Below are 23,197 nucleotides of genomic sequence, written 5' to 3'. Positions count from 1 at the left end.
TGCTCCTGACCTCACAGTTGGCCACAGACAGCCAACTCTCCAATCCTTCTCCCACCACTTTCCCATGGAGCTAACTTCACTCTGTCCACATAGAGTGACTTAATGGCGTAAGCCCCAGAGTCGGGGACCTGGGTACCTGGGACAAGAGTCTTGAGGGAAATGGGGTGAGGACCTGGAGATGCCACAGGGCTAGCGTTCTGCCCCTAGCCTACCAGAGCTTTGCCCTGCAGGCTGTCCCCGCTGGGCTGTGCTGCTTCTGGCCACCCTGGGCGTCTCCATGTGTAGCTGTCACATTCCTCCCACTGAGCTCATCCCTGTGCTTCCTCCACAGTTTTCATGAACACGGCCATCCCCATCGCAGCTGTTCTCATAGTAAGTGGATCTTCTCTCTGTCTCTTGGGGGCAGGTGGACGGGGAGGACATCTGCAGTGAGGGGCCACCAAGGCTTGGCCTTTCTGCACAGGGGCCTCAGAAGGCAGGCTCCAAAGCCAGACTGCAAACAGGATCGGAAATTTATAGAGGGTGCAGCCCCTCCCCAACTTTAGCCAGACAGGGTCCTCTGCCTCCCAGCATGGAAGACCCAAGGGTTAGGCCGGGCAGGGTGGCTCACACCTGTAATCCCAGCACTTTGGGAGGCTGAGGCAGATGGATCACAAGGTCAGGAGATCGAGACCATCCTGGCCAACATGGTGAAATTCCATCTCTACTGAAAATACAAAAATTATGTGGGCGTGGTGGCACTTGCCTGTGATTCCACCTACTCAGGAGGCTGAGGCAGGAGAATTGCCTGAACCCAGGAGACGGAGGTTGTGGTGAGCCAAGATCGCGCCATTGCACTCCAGCCTGGGTAACAAGAGCAAAACTCCATCTCAAAAAAAAAAAAAAAAAAAAAAAAAAACCCAGGCTTAGTATTTAGAGAAATTAAACCTTCTTTTAAAAAATAGCTAACAAGATTTTTAATTTTTAAAGTAAAACATGTGTGTTGTAGAAATGAAGGGAAATCCAGAACAGAAAGCACAAAGAAAATTTAAATCACCCATAATCCCACTGGTAACATGTCTAATGTGTTTTTTTCCAGTCTTTTTTTAAGACCTATGAGATGTCATTTTCTATAAAAATAGGAATGTGCTGTGCATGCAGTTTTGTAACCTGCTCTTTTTAATTTAAGAATATGCCACACACAATTCTCCATGCCATTAGATAGTGCAATGGTAGCTTTCTAGAGCAATTTTGATAAAAGCTGTGTGTGAGCTCAGCCACTGGGGACAGGCAGCGTGCTTCTACAGAAAGGCCTGGGCTCCCACGAGCCTGCAGCCCCCTCACTCAGCCTCGCATCCCCGCCTTCTGTGACGGCTGCAGTTCCTTAAAAAGATCTATTTATTTCCCCCGGGACTGGTGTCCCTGAGCTGTGTAGAGTTCACAGCCTCTCTGGCACGCTTGGGAATTCACTTCCAATGTGATTTATTGAGCTGGTTCCTGGCCTGGCTCTTCGGGAACTGTGGGTAACAGGCCACTGAGCCTGCCAGGTGGCTGGGGCAAAGCCCTGAGCCACGAGATGATGGTTTCGTAATCATTGTGTTTATGGTTTCGCGATGAGGACTGGCGAGATGAGCACCCCACCTGCTGTCTGAGGAGAGGGCAGTGCTGACCTAACCTGGGGTCTCCTCCCTGCTCATTCCCGGCCAAGACTGGGCAGGACAGGGAGGAAGCAGCTCCTGCTCTCCAGCTTGAAGTCCTGAACTTGTTGGGGAAGCTTCCATGAGATGACTGTGGGGTTGATGAGGGTGTCTCCAACTGAAAGGTCCTCTTAGGAGCCCCCTCCCTGCCAGCCCTCTCATTTCCCTTCCAGGGCTGAGCGGTTCCAGTGTGGGAGGGACCCACACCCTGGGCCACCCCAGCCTCACTTGTGCCTCTGTCCACAGACCTTCATGGGCCACGTCAGCTTCTTCAAAGAGGCCGACTTCTCGCCGTCCGTGGCCTTTGCCTCCCTCTCCCTCTTCCACATCTTGGTCACACCGCTGTTCCTGCTGTCCAGCGTGGTCCGATCCACCGTCAAAGCTCTAGTGAGGTGAGGGGAGGGTCCGGGTCAGGGCACTGGGCAGGCAGCTCCTGTGTCAGCCTCAGGACTTGCTTGAGTGACTGCCAATCCGTAGTTATTTGGTCCCAGGACGCACCCTCATTGCTGGGCCTCGATGCAGCTGGTCCTGGTTGGTCAGACGGACATTGGCCTGTATGGTTTTCCAGCTCACCATCCCTGAGCAAGTACTTGCTTACATACCTCCCAGGAGAGGGGACTCACTGTCACTTCCACGACAACTAAAAAAAATAATAATAATGTTGAGCCAAATGTAGAATCCTCCTAAATTCTACCCACTGGTCCTAACTGCGCCCTCCTGAGCCAGCCAGAATGAGGCCATCCCTTCCCCATGTGGCAGCCCCTTGGATATCAGAAGGCATCCACTGTGTCTGTCTTGCCCAGGCTGGGCATCCCCTACCCTTTCCACAGCCCCGAGCCCTCCTCGAGCCTTGGCCAGTGAAACAGCTTCCCCCAAGCTCTGGGTCCTGCTCAGATTGGCCCACAGCTCTTGGAGGCTCCCACTTCCGGGCTCTAGAGCCTCATGGGGACTCTGTCATTGGGAATGAGAGCTTGAAGGTAGAAGGCTGAGGCTATGCCTGGGAAATGCCGTATCTGGAGTGTGAAGACCTCCTCTGAAATAGCTCTGGCTCCTTGAAAGCAAGAGCCTGTCATGCCTCTGTGGAGGACTGGCTTGTCCTTACCCATGGCCAGAGGACCAGTCAGTAACAAATGTCCTCTGTGTCTTCAGCCTTGAGGAAGGTGACACCCCTGTCTCATGGGACCCTGGCAGGTTCTGGGAAGCTGGAAGGAAGGAGTAGTTATTAGAATGAAATAGCTGATAGAGGGGGTAGCTTGCCTGGGGAGGCTCTGGCATGGGTTCAAAGATGGAATGGGTTATAACTCAGCAGAATTATGCTCTGAGGAGTACTAACAAAGGAGTTGTTGGTTGAACAGGGATTAGCTCCCATTTCCATGATGTCTGTGCTGAGTCAGTTTCTTGGCCATGGCCTTGTGGGGTCTGATGATCACCCCACCTCCCACCACCCACTCTCCAGCCCTATGATTCTGTGTAGAAACCACAGATTCAAGAATGCTGCACCTGCCAGGAAACTGTTGCACTGATCCCAAAGCATTCACATTTTTAAACACTCTGGATCCCACTGTTTCCAGCAACGGAACACCAGAGTACCAGAGGCCTTTTCAGTGAGGAAGCTCAGGCTCTGGCTGAAGGTGGGCTCGGGACACTACGTGAAGCTTCACCCAAGAGATGAGGGCCAGCTCCACCCTTCCCAGTCACTGCCTGCTGGGGAGGAAGGCTGGACAGGAGACAAGGGCAGAGCCTGGCGGTCTGCCCCTCCCATCTAGGGGGTGGCACACAGAAAGGGTGACTCCAGGCCACAGCTAACTTACAGCCCCAGAATAACCTTGCCTTGAGGGTAGGATGGCTTGTGTGCCCCAAGCTTATTGGATACTTAGAAAAGAGAAGAAAGGAGAATACAAACAATCCTGAGCTTCCCAGAAAGCTTTCATATCTCCAGGATGGGAGAGCAAGAGCTGGAAGAGCAAAGCTTCCAGTGCCACCTCGGACCCACAGGGACCAACCCAACGTCAACCATCCTTGAGTCTAAGAACTCAGACTAACCAGCTTCAACATTAAACCAACCCTAAAACTAACCAATCCCACCTCTAATCCAGACCCCCACCTACTCCAGCTGACTGGTCAACCCTAGCAAACCCTGGTAACACCAGTTACCTGCCCTCATGGGAATGCTTACTGGTCTGCCCCCTTCAGTGTGGGCTTTGTGGGACTACACTTCAGGCCCAAGAGCCTTCTCAGAGCTCTCTCTCAGGCTGCACCCTCTCCCCTCCCCTCTGCCCCTGGCAGGGGTGAGGGGCATCTCTGTGCTTCCCGTGCAGTGTGCAAAAGCTCAGTGAGTTCCTGTCCAGTGCAGAGATCCGCGAGGAGCAGTGTGCCCCCCGTGAGCCCACGCCCCAGGGCCCAGCCAGCAAGTACCAGGCAGTGGTGAGTGCCTGGCCTCCCCTTGCTACTCCCAGCATGGTCCTCTAAGGCTGGAAACTTGGCCCCCCTGTGTCGGACTTCTGCCTTTTTTCCCAGGAAGAGGGGCTCCCTTACCTACACAGCTCCCAGCCCAGTGGGTTCACCTCCAAACCACCCCCAGCCCCTCAAGGTTGTGAACCGCAAGCGTCCAGCCCGGGAGGACTGTCGGGGACTCACGGGCCCTCTGCAGAGCCTGGTCGCCAGCACAGATGGTGATGCTGAAAACTGCTGTGTCCAGGTGAGTCCTAGACCCTGCTGCCCCTTGCCTGGCCACCCAGCACCAGCTCCCAGAGGGAGCTCCGAGCCTGGAAGGCCCGAGAGCTACGTGCGGAGAGTCCTCTGCAGAGGGAACCCTGCCTGCTGGTAGAGTCCATAGGAATCCAGAAACCAGGGACAACCAAGTTGGGGGACCCCCAGCCTTAGGCAGGGGTCAGTATGAGAAGGCCAGTCTCCCACTCCACTGCCCTAGAAGCAATCTAGGGGCTGGAATCAGTGTCTTTTGGCTTTTGTGGAGGAGGAGAGGCGAGAGACTACTCACAGCGGGAATCAGCTGCTTTTCTGTTCTCTCCTGGGCGGTGGGGTATGGCCTGTGAAGATCATGGGAGGCTACTTCACGTGGACCCCGGATGGAATCCCCACGCTGTCCAACATCACCATTCGTGTCCCCCAAGGTACGGCCCAGTCCACCCCTCCAGCACACCCCTCACCATGTCCCACTGAGTAACATGGAGATAAGAAGACAAAGCTGCACTTATTGAGTCCCTGCTCTCTGCTCATTCTTGGTGGGTGCCCTGGGTATACTAGAGAAGGGGTGGGCTACATTCTAGAGGCTTTCATGTGCGAGGTGGGAGTGAAGCACTAAGGATAGGGTAAAACTGCCAGCCTTAATTTCAAACCATCCATTTCAGGCAGTATAGGAAATGCACAGAAAGATTAGACATGGGTAGCCAAAGAAGATAGTGGAAGAGGTGGGGTTTCTGAGACTGGGCAAGGTCCCAGAGGCCATGAGGCAGGAGGACCTCTGGCAGAGGCAGCCATACGCAAATGGAAGTGGGTTGAAGGTGGCACCCGGGATGGCGTTTCTTGGGATCACAGGAGCTGGGCTCACACTGGGAGAGTGGGAAGGGAGAAGCAAGTGCTTAGGAAGGGCGGTGGGGCAGGAAATCTGAGCGGGGAAGGACCTGGGGAGCCAGAGGAGGATGTTAATTTCCAGAAAGAAAGGCTTAAAGAGGGAGAGGACTTGTTGGGGATTCTAAGCAGGAGGAAAGAAAACAGGGGCCCCTGCATGTTTCAAAGATACATGCACAAGATTGCATCTGTCTGTCTGTCTTTCTGGGTGATGGTTATTCAGACTCCCCCTGGCCCCACTCCCATCTACCACCCTCCCTCCCTGCAGGTCAGCTGACCATGATCGTGGGGCAGGTGGGCTGTGGCAAGTCCTCGCTCCTTCTAGCTGCACTGGGGGAGATGCAGAAGGTCTCGGGGGCTGTCTTCTGGAGCAGGTAATAGATGCATCCTCAGGGCTCGGCAGAGGGGAAACCTCCTTTCAACCATCTTCTCAGTTGAGGATGTACACGCTTTTATTGCAAGGGCCACCGTGTGTTCAGTGAGGACTGAACAAACGCTGCTAATTATTATTCTCATCATCATCGCTACTATGAGCAGGTTCTTTGTTGAGTCCTTTGCATGCATTATTTCATTTCATTTTTATGGTAACCAGCAAGGTCCATACTGTTCTCAAGTCTCATTTGTAGAGGAAGGTTAAACTATTTGCCCCAATTCACACAGCTAATAAGTGGCAGAGCTGGAATTGAAACTGAGTTCTGTCTGACTCTAATCCCATGGTTACTCAGCTGCACAGCAGTAATTTCCCAATGTGGGAAATCGCAGCACCAACATTGGTTTCCAGCTTGATCATGAGCTGCACTGACACACACATCATCAGTAGGTGTTCTGAGGATCCAGATATAACCAATAAATGTTGGTTTCTGGGGAAAGAGCACTGTCTCAATTAACGAGCCAGAACCCCAGGCTGAGTCAATTATGAATCTATTATTTATACCCACCTACTTCCAAGAAGCACTTGAAACTAGCTGATAAAAGATGCGTGTAAAAATCAAAACCACAGTGAGATACCATTTCACACCAGTTAGAATGGCGATCATTAAAAAGTCAGGAAACAGATGCTGGAGAAAATGTGGAGAAATAGGAACACTTTTATACTGCTGGTGGGAGTGTAAATTAGTTCAACCACTGTGGAAGACAGTGTGGTGATTTCTCAAGAATCTAGAACCAGAAATACTATTTGACCCAGTAATTCCATTACTAGGTATATGCTGAAAGGATTATTCTGCTATAAAGATACATACACAGGTAAGTTTACTGCAGCACTATTCACAATAGCAAAGACTTGGAACCAACTCAAATCCCCATCAATGATAGACTGGATAAAGAAATGTGGCACATATACACCATGAAATACTATGCAGCCATAAAAAGGATGAATTCGTGTCCTTTGTAGGGACATAGATGAAGCTGGAAACCATCATTCTCAGCAAACTAAAACAGAAACGGAAAACCAAACACCAGGTGTTCTCACTCATAAGTGGGAGTTGAACAATGAGAACATATGGACACAGGGAGGGGAACATCACACACCAGGGCCTTTCAGGGGGTGGAGGACTAGGGGAGGGACAGCATTAGGAGAAATACCTAATGTAGATGACAGGTTGATGGGTGCCACAAACCACCACAGCATGTGTATACCTATGTAACAAACCTGCACGTTCTGCGCATGTATCCCAGAACTTAAAGCATAATTTAAAACAAACAAAAAAAAAAGATGCTGGGCGTGGTGGCTCACGCCTGTAATCCCAGCACTTTGGAAGGCCGAGGTGGGCGGATCACAAGGTCAAGAGATCGAGCACATCCTGGCCAAATGGTGAAACCCCATCTCTACTAAAAGCACAAAAAATTAGCCGGGCATGGTGGTGCGTGCCTGTCGTCCCAGCTACTCGGGAGGCTGAGGCAGGAGAATCGCTTGAAACCGGAAAACGGAAGTTGCAGTGAGCTGGGATCGCACCACTGCACTCAAGCCTGGCGATAGAGCCAGACTCTGTCCCCACAAAATAATAATAGTAATAAAAATAAAATAAAGATGCATGTAAAATAAAACCCTTTAAAAAGGTAAGAAAATAGGAGCTGAGAAATGAAGAGATTAAAAAGATGTTCAGAAACCCGGGCAGATGACAACTAACAGCCAGCTCTGCGCCCTCCCAGTAGCCAAGGGAAAGGGGCTCTTTGGGCTTTGTAGCATGTATTTAGGAATAAAAGTTGCAGCCAATCAGCGGAAGGGCAAGTTTTCCCTGCCAATCATTTCTAGGGGAAAATTATTCAAGGTGTCAGGTTTTTTGTAAGCATGAGTGCAGAACTGAGCAGGGAGAAAGACTTTGGCCCAGTGTCTGAATATCAACATGCACCCCCATTTCTTGCATTTCTAAGATGTCCCTGAATCATGTATCCAAAAGGTGACAAATGTCCTTCCTCACTGGGGCTGTGGGCTGGCAGATGAGCCCCTTGGGTTTCCCATCACCTACCATCAGGGTCTGTGATGTCTTTGTGGGCAGAGGGGTCTTTGCCTCCATTTGCCATCTTACTTGGGAGGTTTCTCAACATAGCCTGACTGGGAAGGTCCAGGTATTAGGTTTGAGATCATTTTGCCTTATTCTGACTGCATCTTCAGCTTTTGGAGGGAGGAGCCTTTTCTGTTGTCTGACCGCATGTCTGCAGCAAGAAGAGGCCCCAGTGCACTATGAGCTGAAGAAAGGAACCAGTATTTATCGGGCACCTCCTGTGGGCCATGCCCTTTGCTAAGTGCATTGTCAATATGATCTCATCAAGCTTCCTACTAAGTTTAGGAGGCGAGTGTTTTTACCCCATTTCACAGAAGCAGAAACGGAGGCTCAGAGAGGTTGGGTGACTTCCTGGTCCGTGTGTGGAGCAGAGGCTCTGCCCATGCTCTTTCCCTCAAGCCTGGCCACTGCTGGGCCCTCAGGGCCTAGTCCTAAGGGGTATTGTCCAAGCTCCATGTAGCAGTCAGGCTGGATCTGGGCACTCCTCCAGGGCAGGGCTTTTCCAGAAGGACTGCAGGGCTCAGAGACTGGAGCTGCCCCTGCCTTCCCCTGCTCAGCATGGATGTCAAAACCCACTCTGAATCTGGTCCCTTTGCCCTGCTTTCTTCACCTCCTCCCCCACCCTCTTGCCCTCATGTGGCATCATGCCAGCCTCAGCACCTCTCCTTGTCCTCTGCAGACGCAGCAGGCATGACTGGCAGGGGCTCAGCTCTGCCCTGCCTTGGGCCCCATCTATTCTCCAAGCTGTGCCAACCCTAAGGGTCTGACTGCTGCCCTCTCTTTCTTTGGAAGCCTCTGCCCCAGCCCAGGGAACACAAGGAGCCTCTCCAGGGCAAAGGACCCTAAGCACATCCATTTTTTAATTTTATTTTGGTTGTGCAGAGTGTGCAGGTCTGTTACATAGGTATACCTGTGCCACGGTGGTTTGCTGCACCTATCACCCCATCATCTAGGTTTTAAGCCCCTCATTCATTAGGTATTTGTCCTAATGCTCTCCCTCCCCTTGCCCCCAACCTCCGACAGACCCAGTGTATGATGTTCCCCTCCCTGTGTCCATGTGTTCTCATTGTTCAACTCCCACTTACGAGTGAGAACATACGGCATTTGGCTTTCTGTTCCTGCCTGAGCACTTCTTACAGGCCAGACGCTTCATCATCACAGTCAGTCTGCACCAAACTCTGTGCAGTAGATATTATTATATTCTCATTTACCAGATAAGGAAACTGAGGTGAAGCAAGTTGCCCAAGGCCACCCAGCTGTTAAATGGCAGAAGTGAGATGTGCACCTAGGTGCTCAAGTGCATGGGTTTCCCACCATGTGCTCAAAGAGAAGGGCACAAGAGTATCACGAAGAAAGCATAGCTAGCCTGACAGTCCAAAGGCCAGCAGCCACTGTGGCCGTGACTCGCACACACCTGCCTCCTCCCAGAGCCATCGCATGGGTCCTCACAGCTCTGTCCTCATCAACACTTACTCTCCAACAGGCAGCCCAGGCCCCAGCTCCCGGCTCTGTTCGAGGCTCGCAGAGGAGCAGTAGTGAAAAGGGTCTCGTTTCTCCAGGGTCCTTTTTGCCTTCCTGCCCGATCCAGCTTCCCTCTCAAGCATAGTGAAGTACATATGTTAGCTTGCAGCCAACCCTGGGAAGTCGTGAGAATTTGCTCCCAACTCAACCCATGCTCCAGTGTCCACAGTGACTTATTCACTCACCCAGTTGAGAGCCTAGTGTGTGCTAGACCCCGTGACAGCAACAGGAGTGCCAAGGTGACTAAGACATGGCCCTGCTTTTAAGGGAGGTGAGAGGAGCCCTGGGCCTTAGAAGAGCACAGAGGAACCACAATTGACACTGCAGTCAAGGAGAGGAGGCTCACTGAGGATGTGGTGTTTGAGCCTTGAAGGATGAGTGTGGTTTCATCAGGTAGAAAAGGAAGGGGTGGGAGAGGGAGGTGTTCCAGGCAGGGGTGATGGTGTGGGCAAAGGCTTGCTGATATTAAAGAACATGGTTCTGTGCACCTGGAGTACTGGTTGCATGGGGTGCGTTATGAGAGACGGGACTGAAGAAGTCAACTTGGCTTAGATCCCATGTCCTAGGTCTGAGAAGTGAGATTTAGCCCAAAGACTGCAAAAGAACCACGTTTGTGATAAAGGACGATGGACTGGGGAAATAGACAAAGACGGTAGGAATGGAGGCAGTAGCACATAATCAAAATACAGTGTCAGGTGTGCATGAATACTATTTGATCATTCCAAATATTGATGGAGAAGAGAAGTAGCTAAATACTGGGTTAGGGAAAAGCTTGGGCAAGTGCATGTGGAAATGAGACAGATGTCAAGATGCATTGTAATGGCAGCCTCTTAAAGGCTTTAAGGTGTTCCTGGTTCACTCATTTCACAAATGAATTCATTTAGCAAAAGCACTATGGATATAGTGCCTACCTATGGGAGGTAACATGTAGCCCAAATGCTGCAAAAGAATCATGCTTGTGATAAATGATGGATTAGGGAGAGAGAGAAAGAGACAGACTGACAGACTGTAGGAAGGAAGGCCAGTCTGGAGCTCCTTGTAGTGACTAGGAGGAGGAGGAGGAGGAGTCCAGGCAGATAAGACTCGATTGGCTTCATCTGCTGTTTGTCTCTCAAAATCCGGACATGTACGCTGCTCTGGCTGGCCCACCTACCCTGAGCATTGAGTTAAGTGTGGAGGCTGTGTGTTGGGTGGCCCCCTCCATGACTGGTAGGAGCTCCACAGCTCGGATATTGGGCCCCAGGTCTTCAGGGAGAAGATGTGCTTGAAAAGAGAGCTAAAAGCAAAACAGCCTTTGACCTGGCAAGCCCTCTCGAGTCTGCATGTTTGCAGCCAGAGGTGAGGGTGATGCCAGGCTGCTCAGATGCTTTTCAGCCATACCCAGGCCATGACCTGGTGACCAGGCAGCCAGAAAGAGTTCCAGGAGGCACAGGGCAGGAAGCTGGGGGATTATGAGGCGCAGAATGGAGAATGCTCTGGGGAGGTGGGTGCTTTGTTAGTACAACTGTTTGTTTATTCCTGCAGTAACCGCAGGAGCAGTATGGCTGCACACACAGGCTCTGGAGCCAAGGTGCCTGGGTCCACGTTTGGTCTCTGTGCTTTGGAAAATTTCATAACCTTTCTCTACCAGTTTCCCTTATTACCCGTGAGATTGATGTGAGGATTAACCTAGCATGTAGTAAATATCCTATAAATATTATTATCCAACAGCATACTACTACTTTGCCAGGAACAAAATTCCCCTATCGCTCTTTAAATGTACTCCAGCATGTCTCCTGGGAAAGATTCTTGAGAGCTCCCTGGGGACGGGGACCATATTTTATTTGTCTCACTGTATCCATAGTGCTTTTAGCTAAATGAATTCATTTGCTAAATGAATGAACCAGAAAAAACTTTAGACCTTCAAGAGGCTGCCGTTATAATGCATCTTGACATCTCTCTCTTTTCCGCATGCTTTGTCAGGGCTGTTTCCTCACCCAGTATTTTGCTACCTCTCTTCTCCATCAATATTTGGAATGAGCAAATACTGTGAGGGCATACTTCACATGGTATTATGATTATCCGCTAATGCGTCTGTCGCCTCCATGACTGTGAGGGATTATTCCGTGTTGTACCCCAGGTGCGCCGTACAGATGTGTATTTTGTCAACTATTCTGTGTAGGCTATAGAGGAAAAGACCTGGCACTGCCTTTGGGGAGCTCACTCACCCAGAGTGGATAGAGGTGTGCAGACAGAGCCACAGGGCGAGCGTGAAGCGTCCATCTGCTGAGGTCCTGCTGATGCAGCCCTGAGCTGGTCCCTCACGTCAGCAGCCTGGCTCCTGGTCTCAGAGAGAACTGTGTGGTTCCCAAGCATTTGCTTTAGGAAGAATCACCTGCTCCTCCCTGGCTCTCTGCTTTAAGGAGCTGTCAACCTGGGAATTTGCAAACTGTCTCTTTAATCTTTAAGAGGAAATGTTTTGGTAAAAATCAGTATTTTTTCACCAGCAGATACACTCTGGTGAAATTCTTGCCCTGGAAATACAGAATAGGGCTATTCATATCCACAGTAGAATGGCTTTAAATGCCCCCAGGGGGTCAGCAGAAACCAAGGCCCTGTGGGTAAGATCGGGGTGGGGAAGAGGCTTCCCTATGAGGAGCTGCACATCCAGTCTCACTGGAGCTCCCTGCTATAACGCTGTTGCCTGTGCTGGTTGGTGTGGATGCTGCCTGCCCAGGGCCCTGATTCCCCAGGAAGAGAGAAACAGGCTTTGCTCAGGACGGCCCTGGTCGCATCTGCCTTTACAATTCCTGGAGCCTTTCGGGAGCTGGAAGTCAGGGGCTCAAGTGCACCTGGGTTTCCTGGAGGAGGCAGGTGTGGCAAGACAGCTGACAGACAGGAGAAGGGATGCTGTGTGGAAGTGACCAGCCAGGCGTGGGACCCAGATGACCCTGGCTGTCCCTGGCTGAAGTCCTGATGCTACCATTTGCTAGCTCTGTGACCTTAAGCAGGTTGCTTCACCTCTCTGAGACAGTTTCCTTGTCTGGACAATGAGTAAAACCCTACCTTTCCTCTCTCAGAGATTTGGCATTGGGACCCAATGACATCAATGGGAAAGGGCTCTGTGGGTGAAAGGTAACCTTGCAGGACAGCAACAAGCCTGTCTGGGCAGGAGGAATGGGCTGTGGAGCCCTGTATATCCTAGCTCACTCTTCACGCCTCAGTTTCCACTTCTTTTTATTTATTGCCAGGGTCTTAAATGAGTGTTGGGGGTATTCGATTCTCCCTCTGCCTGTAGTTTTGGGGCCAAGCACTGAGCTGAAAAGACAATTCCTCCTAGTTCTCCAAGCCTACGACCTGCCCTCTAACCAGCTGTGAGCTATAATACATTCTCCCAATGTCACTGTGAGGTTTGCACCTTCACCCCCGTTTTACAGGCCAGGAAACAGAGGCTCCTCCAAGTAAAGTGGCTTGCCTCAGATTTCACAGCCAGTGAGTGGAAAAGCCTCTGGGATTCAAACATCAGAGCCCCTATTTTTCCTGCTTCTCCTCGTGCATGTTACCATGTGCTGCCTCTTCCTTTAGCCTGCAGTTTCCGCCCTCCACCTCCACCGTCTTATCCATCCCACTCTTGAAGGTTTCGTTCAGCTATGACTTCTATGAGGCTCTACTCATTTTCTCAGGTTTCTTCCTCCTCCAAATTTCTTTTAAAAATTATGCTCTTTTCTCTGATTCTAATAGAATGCACACACATTACATTAGAAAAGACACACAAGCATATAGAAGATAAAAACCACCTAATATCCCATCACCCCGGAGCTTCCAGTTTTTCCTTTACGCATTTGCACAGCATTTGTGTATACTTTTCCCCAAAAGTTCTCTGATACTTTGCCCTGCTTTTCTTTTGGCCCTCATAACCTCCTGACGTCGGTACCTGTCTGATTTGCCCTACCAGAGTGTGAGCCCCTGGAGGGCAGCCTCTGCACCCTGCAACCATTTAGGTTGCCACACATATGCCAGCTCCTAGAGGGCTGGAGGGAAGGACGTGGGGTTGGGGAACTGGGAGACTCATGCTTTCAGCTGTGTGCTTCCTCTGCAGAGTTCCGGCAGAGGAGGAATCGAATGCCCCCCAGCACTCTTGTAAGGACCCCAGCAATGAGTGAAAGAAGTGCCTGCCAGACATACCATTCTTTATTTCTCAGCTTCAAACAGATACAAAGCTCTGGGGAGGCTCATTGGAAGATGTTTGGGGCTACACTGGAAAGAGAAGAACTTGGTTTCACACCCCAGCTTCCCCTCTTCCTAGTTCTGTCACATTTGCCAACTCTGAGTCTCAGTTTCCTCATCTGTAAAATGGGGTTAGGGTTTGTAGGGTTGCAAAGATGAGATGATGAGTTGTTTGCAAACAACTTCTCACAGTGCACAGGGAAGGCCAGCTATGAGAGCCAGTCCCTCCCTTCCTTCTCAAAAGATTAATATATCTGTTACCAACCTCCATTCATTATATAGCTCTGTCATGTGCTAAGCACCATGGGGGCTGTTCTTCCTGCCTTAAAATCCCACTGAGGATGAAAGAATTACACAGGAGCTGATTAGAGAGGAAGGTAGTCCATTATGAGGGCTAATTGAGCAGTGCAGACAATGTTGCAAACTGAGTTAGGGCTGGGAGAGCTTATTGTGTGCTGGGGTCCTCAGGGATTCCACAGATGTATTAAATAACCACCTCTGCTACTCTGGAAGTAGTCACCTCAGGAAGACTCCAGAGATAAGCTTATCTGGGATGTGGCCGCAGAGCTGGAATTTGTAAGCTTTGGGTTTTTATGCCTCATGTTACCAGCTTGTCTGTAAATTGTGAATTATAGCAATCTCATGGTGAGGGAATGTGAAGTTTGATTGGGTTAAGAGAGTGAAATGAGACCACAAAGATGAGGGAACAGGAAAATAGCGGACTGGGGACTACATATCCATCAGAATCTCCATTCAGTCTTGCCCCTCAGCAGGAGGGGGACTTCATCAGGCTCATTTCCATCCTTGATTTCCTCCATGCTGGTTCTCCGGACAAGGGGCATTTATCAGAGCTATGGCATGGAAAATTACAGGGGAGGTAATGTAGCATTAACTTTGGAACCAGAGCTTTTTTCTCCACTCCTTGCTAGCTGAGTGACTTTGGGCAAGTTACTTAGCCTTTCTCTGAACCTCACTTTCTTCATCTGTAAAGTGAGGGCAATCAAAATAAACCTCCTTCGTATGGTTATTTTGAGCTTTAAAAGTGACAATACCAGCTGGGTGCGGTGGCTCCCTGCTGTAATCCCAGTGTTTTGGGAGGCCAGAGCTAGAAGATCACTTGAGCCCAGGAGTTCAAGACCAGCCTGGGCAACATAGGGAGACCCCTGTCTCTACAAAAAAAATACAAAACTTAGGCATGGTGGCACATGCCTGTAATCCCAGCTATTCAAGGGGCTAAGGCAGAAGGATCGCTTGAGCCCAGGAGGTGGAGGTTGCAGTGAGCTGAGATCACACCACTGTACTCCAGCCTGGGCAATGGGTCGGGAAAAAAAAAAAAAGAAAAGAAAGAAAGAAAAGAAAATACTGATATGGTGGTGCTTATAAAAGTTCAATAAATTTTAGCTGTTTTTAGTATTATTAAAGTAAGATCTGTACGATCCGTATTTTCCAAATGTCCATGTCAGAAGTATACATTTCATTGGCAAGGGGCTGCTTCTGGAAGGTTGGGAGGTGTCCTGGGGTGGAGGATACAGTGCTGGCAAGATTGGCACCACAATTCAGGTCACCTCACTCAGTGCTGTTGTTGTTTTTAAGTTACCGTAATCCATAGTATGAAAGGCATTTGACATCACGGTCCACCATATTTATGCATTTATAAACGAGAAAAAAAATCACAAAAAATACAGTACCCCATGCAGTACACACTGATTTCATCTATTGTTGTTGTTGTTGTTTTTTTTTTCTCTCTCTCTAATGCACTTGCAGCCTATTGATTTCAGACCCAATGATTCGGTCCCTATGCACAGTTTGGAAAACACTATAAGAAATGATTGTGTTCTTTCACTCTCCCTCTCTGAGATTGCGTTTTCCAGCTATAAAATGCTCCTGATGCTCAGCCAGCCTCACTGCTGCTCCGAGTCAATGCCAGGAACGCTTGACTTAGCACATGTTATTTGGAGGGTGCCCATCCAGGTGTTGTGGGAGGGACAGAGACTGAGAAGAGTGCTTTCGGACCCCACCGAGGCCATCTGGAAACCCTGGGAAGGGGTGGGACGGTGGGTGGGGTAGGGATAGCTTCTCCCCTAAGACCCAACGTGATGGAAAGTCAATGGAGTGGGAACTAACTGGTGTTGGTCTTTCCCATTTGTGCCCCAGCAGCCTTCCTGACAGCGAGACAGGAGAGGACCCCAGGTACAGCCTTGGGACTGGGTCAAAAGTGGGTTCCAACAAAGGGAAGAGGCAGGGTGGGGGCAGGGGGCTTGTGGATGGGGAATGCTGAGTATGGATTTAGGGGTGTACAGCCTATGTACTTTCAGAGACGTAAGACTAAGACCTGCATTCTCAATGAGGGCAAAATTTGGTTCTTGAGGGCAGAAAACACTTAGACGTTGCAATGCTTTGTGGCTGTCCAAAGTACCAAACAGATATCAGTGCATCTGTGGTGCTAAAAGTTCATGGTGGATGGCGTCAGAAAATAGATTAGCAGTTGCCAGGGGCTGGTGGGAGAAAGAGGGAAGGGAGAGTGACTGCTATTGTGTATGGGATTTCTTTTGGGGAAGATAAAATGTTTTGGAATTACACAGTGGTGATAGTTGTACAACCTTGTCAACGTACTTTTAGTTTCAGAGGTTTCCTAAACCTCTGAAATGTTTTTATTTTTAAGTGGCAGGAAAGGCCGGGCACAATGGCTCACGCCTGTAATCCCAGCACTTTGGGAAGCCAAGGCGGGCGGATCACCTGAGGTCAGGAGTTTGAAACCAGCCTGACCAACGTGGAGAAACCCCGTCTCTACCAAAAATACAAAAAAATAATTAGCCGGGTGTGATGGCACATACCTGTAATCCCAGCTACTCGGGAGGCTGAGGCAGGAAAATCACTTGAATCCAGGAGGCGGAGGTTGCAATGAGCCAAGATCATGTCAATACACTCCAACCTGGGCAACAAGAGGGAAACTCCATCTCAAAAAAAAAAAAAAAAAAGTGACAGGAATGACAGAAAAAATGTATCTAAAAAGGCTCTAGGGTTGGTAATGGAAAAGAAAGTTCAGAAACATGGCTGTAAGAAAATGAGATGGGTGTCCCTCAGGCCAGACAGAAAGTCCAGTCTCGTTGCTTTGTGTTCAATGTGCAAATCTAAAAAATCCAAGTGAAATCGATTAATGAGACCCTGAGTCCCTCAAAACCTTCCCTCCCCTCACATCTCCTAAGAACATTTGAGACACCTTAAAGGTGGTATGAAGTCAGGACAGGGAAGGTTGGCTCCGCTTTGTAAATAAGTTTAAGCCTCCGGCCTTCACTCTGTAACACCAAAGAGGCTTCACTTTGCTACATTTTCTCTGCCTTCTCCCCCTCCTTGTCCCCAAGTGTCAGTACGTGATGACAGGCTCAGCTTCTGTAATGGTAGTGACTGTATTTCTTGAGCCAAAAATCAGACCTCATGGCATGTGACAAGTTCACATGTGTGGATGAGAACAGAGTGACAGAATATTTGACACGGGAGCAGCTTGGGCAGTCCAGGGCACGTGGCACTGCACCTGACATCTTCCCTGGCAGAGCCCCCACATTCCGTGGTCATCTTCTGATAGGGCCACGTGGGGCTGCAGATCATGCCTGGAGCCCTTTGCAGCTCCACGGCTATGGGTTCCCACCCCCAGAGTGCAGGTGCTGGTGTCACCCTTCCTGGCCTGGCCTGACTCTGTCCAGAGCACTCCCTGCCCGAGCTGTTTGTGCAGCCATATCAGCCTCGACCTCAGCCAGTTCATTCCAACCCGGATGCAGAGGCTGGGTCTGGAGGAGCCACATATTGGGCTTCATACTCCCTGACCTGGCAAGTGTCCCCCCAGAGCCTGCACCAGTGGTGCCTCTCCCTGTTCTTCCTCTTAACTGGGCCTTCCAGGGTCCTCCTCAACACACCCACGTGGTCAGGAAACAGAGGCTTCCCCAAGATGGCCCTCCCCCACTCTCCACACCTCTCTCTGCAGCATGTGTGGCTATAGCCTAGGTCCCGGGGATTGTAAAGGCATGCTCATGTTGGGTTTGAGGGAGTTCAGAATCTTCCTGGAGGTCACGGTTCACCACCATGAGAGCTCAGTGTACCTTTCTTCCTCTGCTGCAGCCCAGAACGGGAGACAGGGACCGACTCGGATATCAGGTACCACGTCCTGCGAACATTGCCCTCCAAGGTCAGCTTCCTCCAAGGCACTATCAGGCCTGAGGGAGCCATGTCACCCTGGAGGGCAGCCCCCAGGCCCCAGGCCCAGTGTGGGGGGAGGCGGGGAGGGCTCCGGGCTCCACCAGGTGGATTAGGAGCTGCCCCTGCTTCTATGCATCCACTCACTCCCTTCACACAAGATCATTTTATCTGAGAGTCTCTTTTTTTTTTCTTTTCATCTTCAAAAACCACATTACGGCCAGGCACGGTGGCTCATGCCTGTAATCCCAGCACTTTGGGAGGCCAAGGTGGGTGGATCACCTGAGGTCAGGAGTTCGAGACCAACCTGGCAAACAAGGCAAAACCCCATTTCTACTAAAAATACAAAAATTAGCCAGGCATGGTAGTGCGTGCCTTGTAATCCCCGCTACTCAGGAGGCTGAGGCGGGAGAATCACTTGAACCCAGTAGGGGGAGATTGCAGTGAGCCTCTCATGCCACTGTACTCCAGCCTGGGTGACACAGCAAGACTCTGTCTAAAAAAAAAAAAAAAAAATCACCCAAAAAGTTGCTTTCTTGCCTCTGTTTAAAAAAAAAAAAAAAAAAAAAAAAAAAAAAAAGTTCTTCCATTTGGAGAACTACCTGCTGACTTCAAAGTCCAGTGGTTTGAGGGCTACGCAAAGAGGGAGGAAGAAAAGAGTTGAGTGGTCTCTTGGTTTGGTCACACTTTGGGGCACCTCCCTGACTAAGGAACAGCAGACTGCAGGGCTGGGGCAGGCTGGGTGTAGGGCAGGGAGGGGATGAGGTCCTGCTGCCCCAGTCAGCTGAGACCGGACCTCTCAAACCTGCCTGGGTGAAGGTGAGGCCACGCTAAGCAACTGCACCCCCCTGTTAGCACTGCCCCCACCCCCTTGCCCCAGTCAGAGCCATCAGCTTGACAACTGCCTCTGAGAAGAAGCTCCTGAGAATGCCTCCCGCACCCCCTACTCCCACCCTGCCTTTTCCAGAAAGAGAGGCCCAGTGGCCTATGCCTCTCAGAAACCATGGCTGCTGAATGCCACTGTGGAGGAGAACATCATCTTTGAGGGTCCCTTCAACAAACAACGGTAAAAGCCTGTCCGAAGGAGGTGGGATGGGGGAGGGGAGGAACTGTCTCTGGCCAGCCTACCCAAGTTCCGGGGCCCCCTCCATCGATCACCCACGCCCAGGCACTTCTCTGCACTCCAGCCTCTCCATATGGTGCACCTGGAGAGGGGCCAGGTGTGCCTGAGCTTTGGGCGGCCCAGCTCCCAGACGGGAGAACGCAGGAGCGGAGGAAAGGGAGAGAGCCCTGCTGTCTTTTCTCTAGCTGGTTCGAGGGCTGGCCAGCTCTCTGCGAGTCTCCATTCGTGTGGCCCCTGCACTATTTTCCCTCCAATGATAATAGTTAAGGCTAGCATTGATTGAGCTCTTACCACATAGCAGGCACAGTGCCGAGCTCTTTGTACACGGAATTTCCTCTCATGCTTACAACAACCTCAGCAGGTAGGTGCTATTATTATTCCCGCTCTGCAGTTGAAGAACTAAGTCTCGGAAATGTTAAATAACTTGCCAGAGGCCATCCAGCCAGTAAGTGACCAAGATGGGTCTCACATCCAAAGCTGCCTAACACCTAAGTATATGCTTGTCACCAGGATACTCTGATACCTCCAGGAACTCTGGCTGGCACCTGCCCAGGCTAAGGGCTGGCCGGGGAAGTATGAGAGGAACAGGCTGGGTAAATATTTGCCCAGCCATCATCATTACCACCTAAACCAACCAGCAGTGATTTTCCCTACCAGTGCCCCACGCATGGGCTCCAGCCGCAGCTTTTCCCACTGCACACTGATCACGAGCGCCCTTTCATCACTGACTCTGCATATTTGCTCCCATCCGATTCCATCCTTCAAGTATTTAACCTGCCCCAGTGCTGTGTGAACTGCTGACTTCAGCTCTTTGCAAGCTCACATGGTGTTTGCTTGCACCCAAGCGGGAGGCCCATTAAAGCCATTGCTCACCCTGGGCACAGCTCCCTAGAGACTAATGACCCTCTGCAAATGCTCAGGCCAACTCTGATCAGGCTGACCAGCTGCATCCCCTGCCTCTACCCATGCCAGGTACAAGATGGTCATTGAAGCCTGCTCTCTGCAGCCAGACATCGACATCCTGCCCCATGGAGACCAGACCCAGATTGGGGAACGGGTTAGTAGCAGCCTCTGAGGAGTTTTCTCAAAGCCAGGACCCCTCAACCTACCATGCCCTAAGACCCTACTTGGGGAGAGTGGGTAACTAGGAAATAGGAGATGGTGAAGGCTGAAGAGTTGCCTACAGTAAGGTCAAATGTGATATCCTTAATCAAGTCCTTTGACAGGTTTTTAGTCCTGCTCGGTGGGCAAGGTCAGCTTAGCACCCTCCCAGGCTGGGGATCTTCTCCGTTTGTGCCCTAGGTATATACTGAGAGCCCACATAACACTGTGCTTAGCCCGGGTTAAATTGTTCCTGTTCATCCTCTGATGGGGTCCCCTCCACAAGCTTAGACAAATAGGATTCTCCTATGACTGTCCTCCTTGAGTGTGATTTAAATCCCTCCTGCCTCTATCTTGGTTTGTACTGGTCAGATGGTCCCTAGCACCTGCACAATGAATCTTTAAAGACTTGGGGATCATGCTGCCCTCTTCCGAATGAATTCAGTAAACGTGTGCAAGTTCCTTCTCTCTGCAAGGCGAGAAGTGGGCAAGCAAGTAGACAGAGCCAGGCCTCTGTCCCAAAGAGCTCACAGTCCAGTAGGGGCCAGGACAGTGTCCCCTGAATGGCTGAGGGCATGATCTGTTCCTCCTCTTTGGTTACAGGGCATCAACCTGTCTGGTGGTCAGCGCCAGCGAATCAGTGTGGCCCGAGCCCTCTACCAGCACGCCAATGTTGTCTTCTTGGTGAGTGCCCCAGCTGGCAGTTCCCTTGGGGGTCCTGGTCTCTGGCTGCTTCCCAGGATTAACTGCCCACCCATACCTTCCCCACCACTCCCACCATCACCCAACAATCTTCCTCTCCAGGAGTAAACCTCTCCTGCCAAAAATATTGCCTAATCATTCTAGTGATAGGGAAACTGAGGCAGGCAAGGATAGCACAAATGACCCATTGTGGACTTCAGACTGAGCTCTGCAGTAGCCAATGAGGAGAGGCAAGCTGTAGTTACAGGCTGCTTCCCTGGGGGATAGCCCGACCCCCTCAACACTTATGCAGCCCAACTATAAGAATGGCTGATACACGGGATATGTGCTGCCACTTCCCATCTTATGCCCAGGACAGACATTGATAATTGTTCAGAGAATTATTTTCCTTGGAACTTAACTTGGACTCAGAATCCTTCTCAGCACAACACTTCAGGTAACCACTAGCCATCCAACGTGAGACAACACTTATTCTCGATCCTTTCGCTACTTCGTGTCAAGCTGTTGTGTCAGGTGTCTTGACTGACATTGAAGAATTCTAAGACCCAGTCCTTGGCCTCAAAGACTTAGAATCTGATTAGGGAGACAGAGCTCACCCAGTTCAAGAGGCACAGCCCAGTTAAAAACCAAACTGTGCAGCATAAACTATGAGGGGTCTTGTCCAGGGAGACAACTGTGAGGGCTGGAGTAATCGCGGGGGAGGGGGGCGTGGAGGAGAGCCTCCAAGGGAGAGTCAATTAAACAGAAGGAAAGAGGGAGCCCATTTGCACAGGGGGTTGGGAGAAGGAAGCGCAAATCTCTCATTCCAGCTTTATGCCCTCCCCTCTGCCTACAACATACACACGAGTACACCTTTACTAAGGACACTTCACAACGGGAAGATTCGTAGTCTCTGTTACCATCTGACACACGCATAGCATTCTACAGAGCATTGGCATATTTGCAATCTTTCATGAGATTTAAACAACTCTGTTAGAGAAAAGTGAGGTAAACGATGATCTCAGCAAACGTTTAATGAAGCATCTACTCTGTGCCAGCCACGGGCACAGGAAGTCTCAGTTTTTGGGAGTGCCATAGTCAGGAATGGACAAACAACCATTAGATCTGGCTTTGCACCGGTGTCATGGGAATAGAGAGGAAGGAAGGATAGGTGTGGGGGTCAGGATGGGAAGCAGGAGGATCTGTTGCTTAGGTGAGTGAAGGATGGATAGGAGTTCACCAGGCAGACAAAAGGCAGAACAGTGCTACAGGCAGAGGAACAGCTCGGGAGAGGGCCTAGACCACAGTTCTGGGAACCTGGAATGCAGAGTGCTGAGAAAGCACAGCTGCGATGTGAGTCTCGAAGGGAAGGTGAGAGTTATAAAGCACCTGGAACACCAGCCCAGGGGGTTTGACTTCAGAGATGATTAGGAGCCACTGACGGTCCAGAAGTCAGTTAGTGAAGTGATTAGATCTGTTTGAGAGTGATATCTGACAACTGCCCCATTTTAAGATGAGGTAACGAAGGCCCAGAGAGGTTGGGTGAGTTGTCCAAAGCCACACAGATAACTAGCTTCAGTCCCTAGACCAGAGTTGATAGAACTGTAATGGGTTTTATACTCATTGTCACCCCTCCCTGCCATACCTGTCCCTACCTTCTCCTCTCCCCTCTGCCCAGGATGACCCCTTCTCAGCTCTGGATATCCATCTGAGTGACCACTTGATGCAGGCTGGCATCCTTGAGCTGCTCCGGGACGACAAGAGGACAGTGGTCCTAGTGACCCACAAGCTACAGTACCTGCCCCATGCAGACTGGGTGAGGGGGAACAAGGGGTTCAGGCTATAGGGGGCAGGTCTGGGGAGGCTGTCAGTTATCTTGGCAGTAACCAATCAGTTGTCTTGGTAGCGATTGCTGAGGGCCACAAAGCATAAGAGATCAGCACTGGATAGCTTCATGCACGCTGGGCATCTCAGGGAGACTCTATACAGGCCAGGGGCTTGGTATCACCTAGACCCACAGACACTCCCTATCCGGGCCGGGGGCCCCGTGGTACACTCAAGGGTGGCACCAAGAAGTCTCAGGAATTATCAAGTACTCCCTTCTTACCTTCCGATCCCTGCCCTTTTGGTGATCTGTCCCCTGGCCATGGGGAGTGCCCATTTTGGAGGGAAAAGCCATCTTCCCACTCTATGACCTTCCCAGGGTAGATGGATGCAGGTTGGGATCATACGGGAAATAGGGAATCAAACAATAGCAGTAGTAATTGAAACTTCAGGCTGGGCGCAATGGCTCACACCTGTAATTAGGGCGGCCAAGGCAAGAGGATCACTTGAGCCCAGAGTTTAAGGCTGCAGTGAGCTATGTTCATGCCACTGCACTCCATCCACTTCAGCCCAGGCCGCAGAGCAAGACCCTGTCTCAGAAAATTTGGAAAAAAAAAAAGAAAAGAAATTTCATTATTATCAATAGAATGCAATGTTGTGAAACCCCTCATTAGTTAAATTCCCATACTCTTCAGTAGGTAGAAAAGAATTACTTTTTGATTTATTACAAAGCACTTAATTTTTAAGATGGAGATCATGTGGCTTTTGAACCCTAGGTCATGCCT

The 23,197-nt window shown here is 50.5% G+C and overlaps 1 protein-coding gene across 1 annotated transcript in view; it reads left to right on the top strand.

Annotated features, from left to right (window-relative positions):
• The window catches only part of ABCC8 (ATP binding cassette subfamily C member 8), an 88,319-nt gene that overhangs the window by 48,432 nt on the left and 16,690 nt on the right, over nucleotides 1–23,197 (top strand). Inside the window, 13 exon segments of the mRNA XM_039470368.2 lie at nucleotides 332–372; nucleotides 1,923–2,068; nucleotides 3,995–4,100; nucleotides 4,194–4,234; nucleotides 4,236–4,374; nucleotides 4,732–4,807; nucleotides 5,533–5,638; nucleotides 15,653–15,685; nucleotides 17,609–17,644; nucleotides 18,651–18,749; nucleotides 19,779–19,863; nucleotides 20,511–20,591; nucleotides 22,267–22,404. Of these exon segments, the coding sequence (XP_039326302.2) occupies nucleotides 332–372; nucleotides 1,923–2,068; nucleotides 3,995–4,100; nucleotides 4,194–4,234; nucleotides 4,236–4,374; nucleotides 4,732–4,807; nucleotides 5,533–5,638; nucleotides 15,653–15,685; nucleotides 17,609–17,644; nucleotides 18,651–18,749; nucleotides 19,779–19,863; nucleotides 20,511–20,591; nucleotides 22,267–22,404 (1,127 nt within the window).

The sequence above is a fragment of the Saimiri boliviensis genome, chromosome 6 (genome assembly GCF_048565385.1).
Source record: "Saimiri boliviensis isolate mSaiBol1 chromosome 6, mSaiBol1.pri, whole genome shotgun sequence".
In the NCBI taxonomy this organism is placed as follows: Eukaryota; Metazoa; Chordata; class Mammalia; order Primates; family Cebidae; genus Saimiri; species Saimiri boliviensis.
This window is presented reverse-complemented; position numbering and strand designations above follow the sequence as displayed.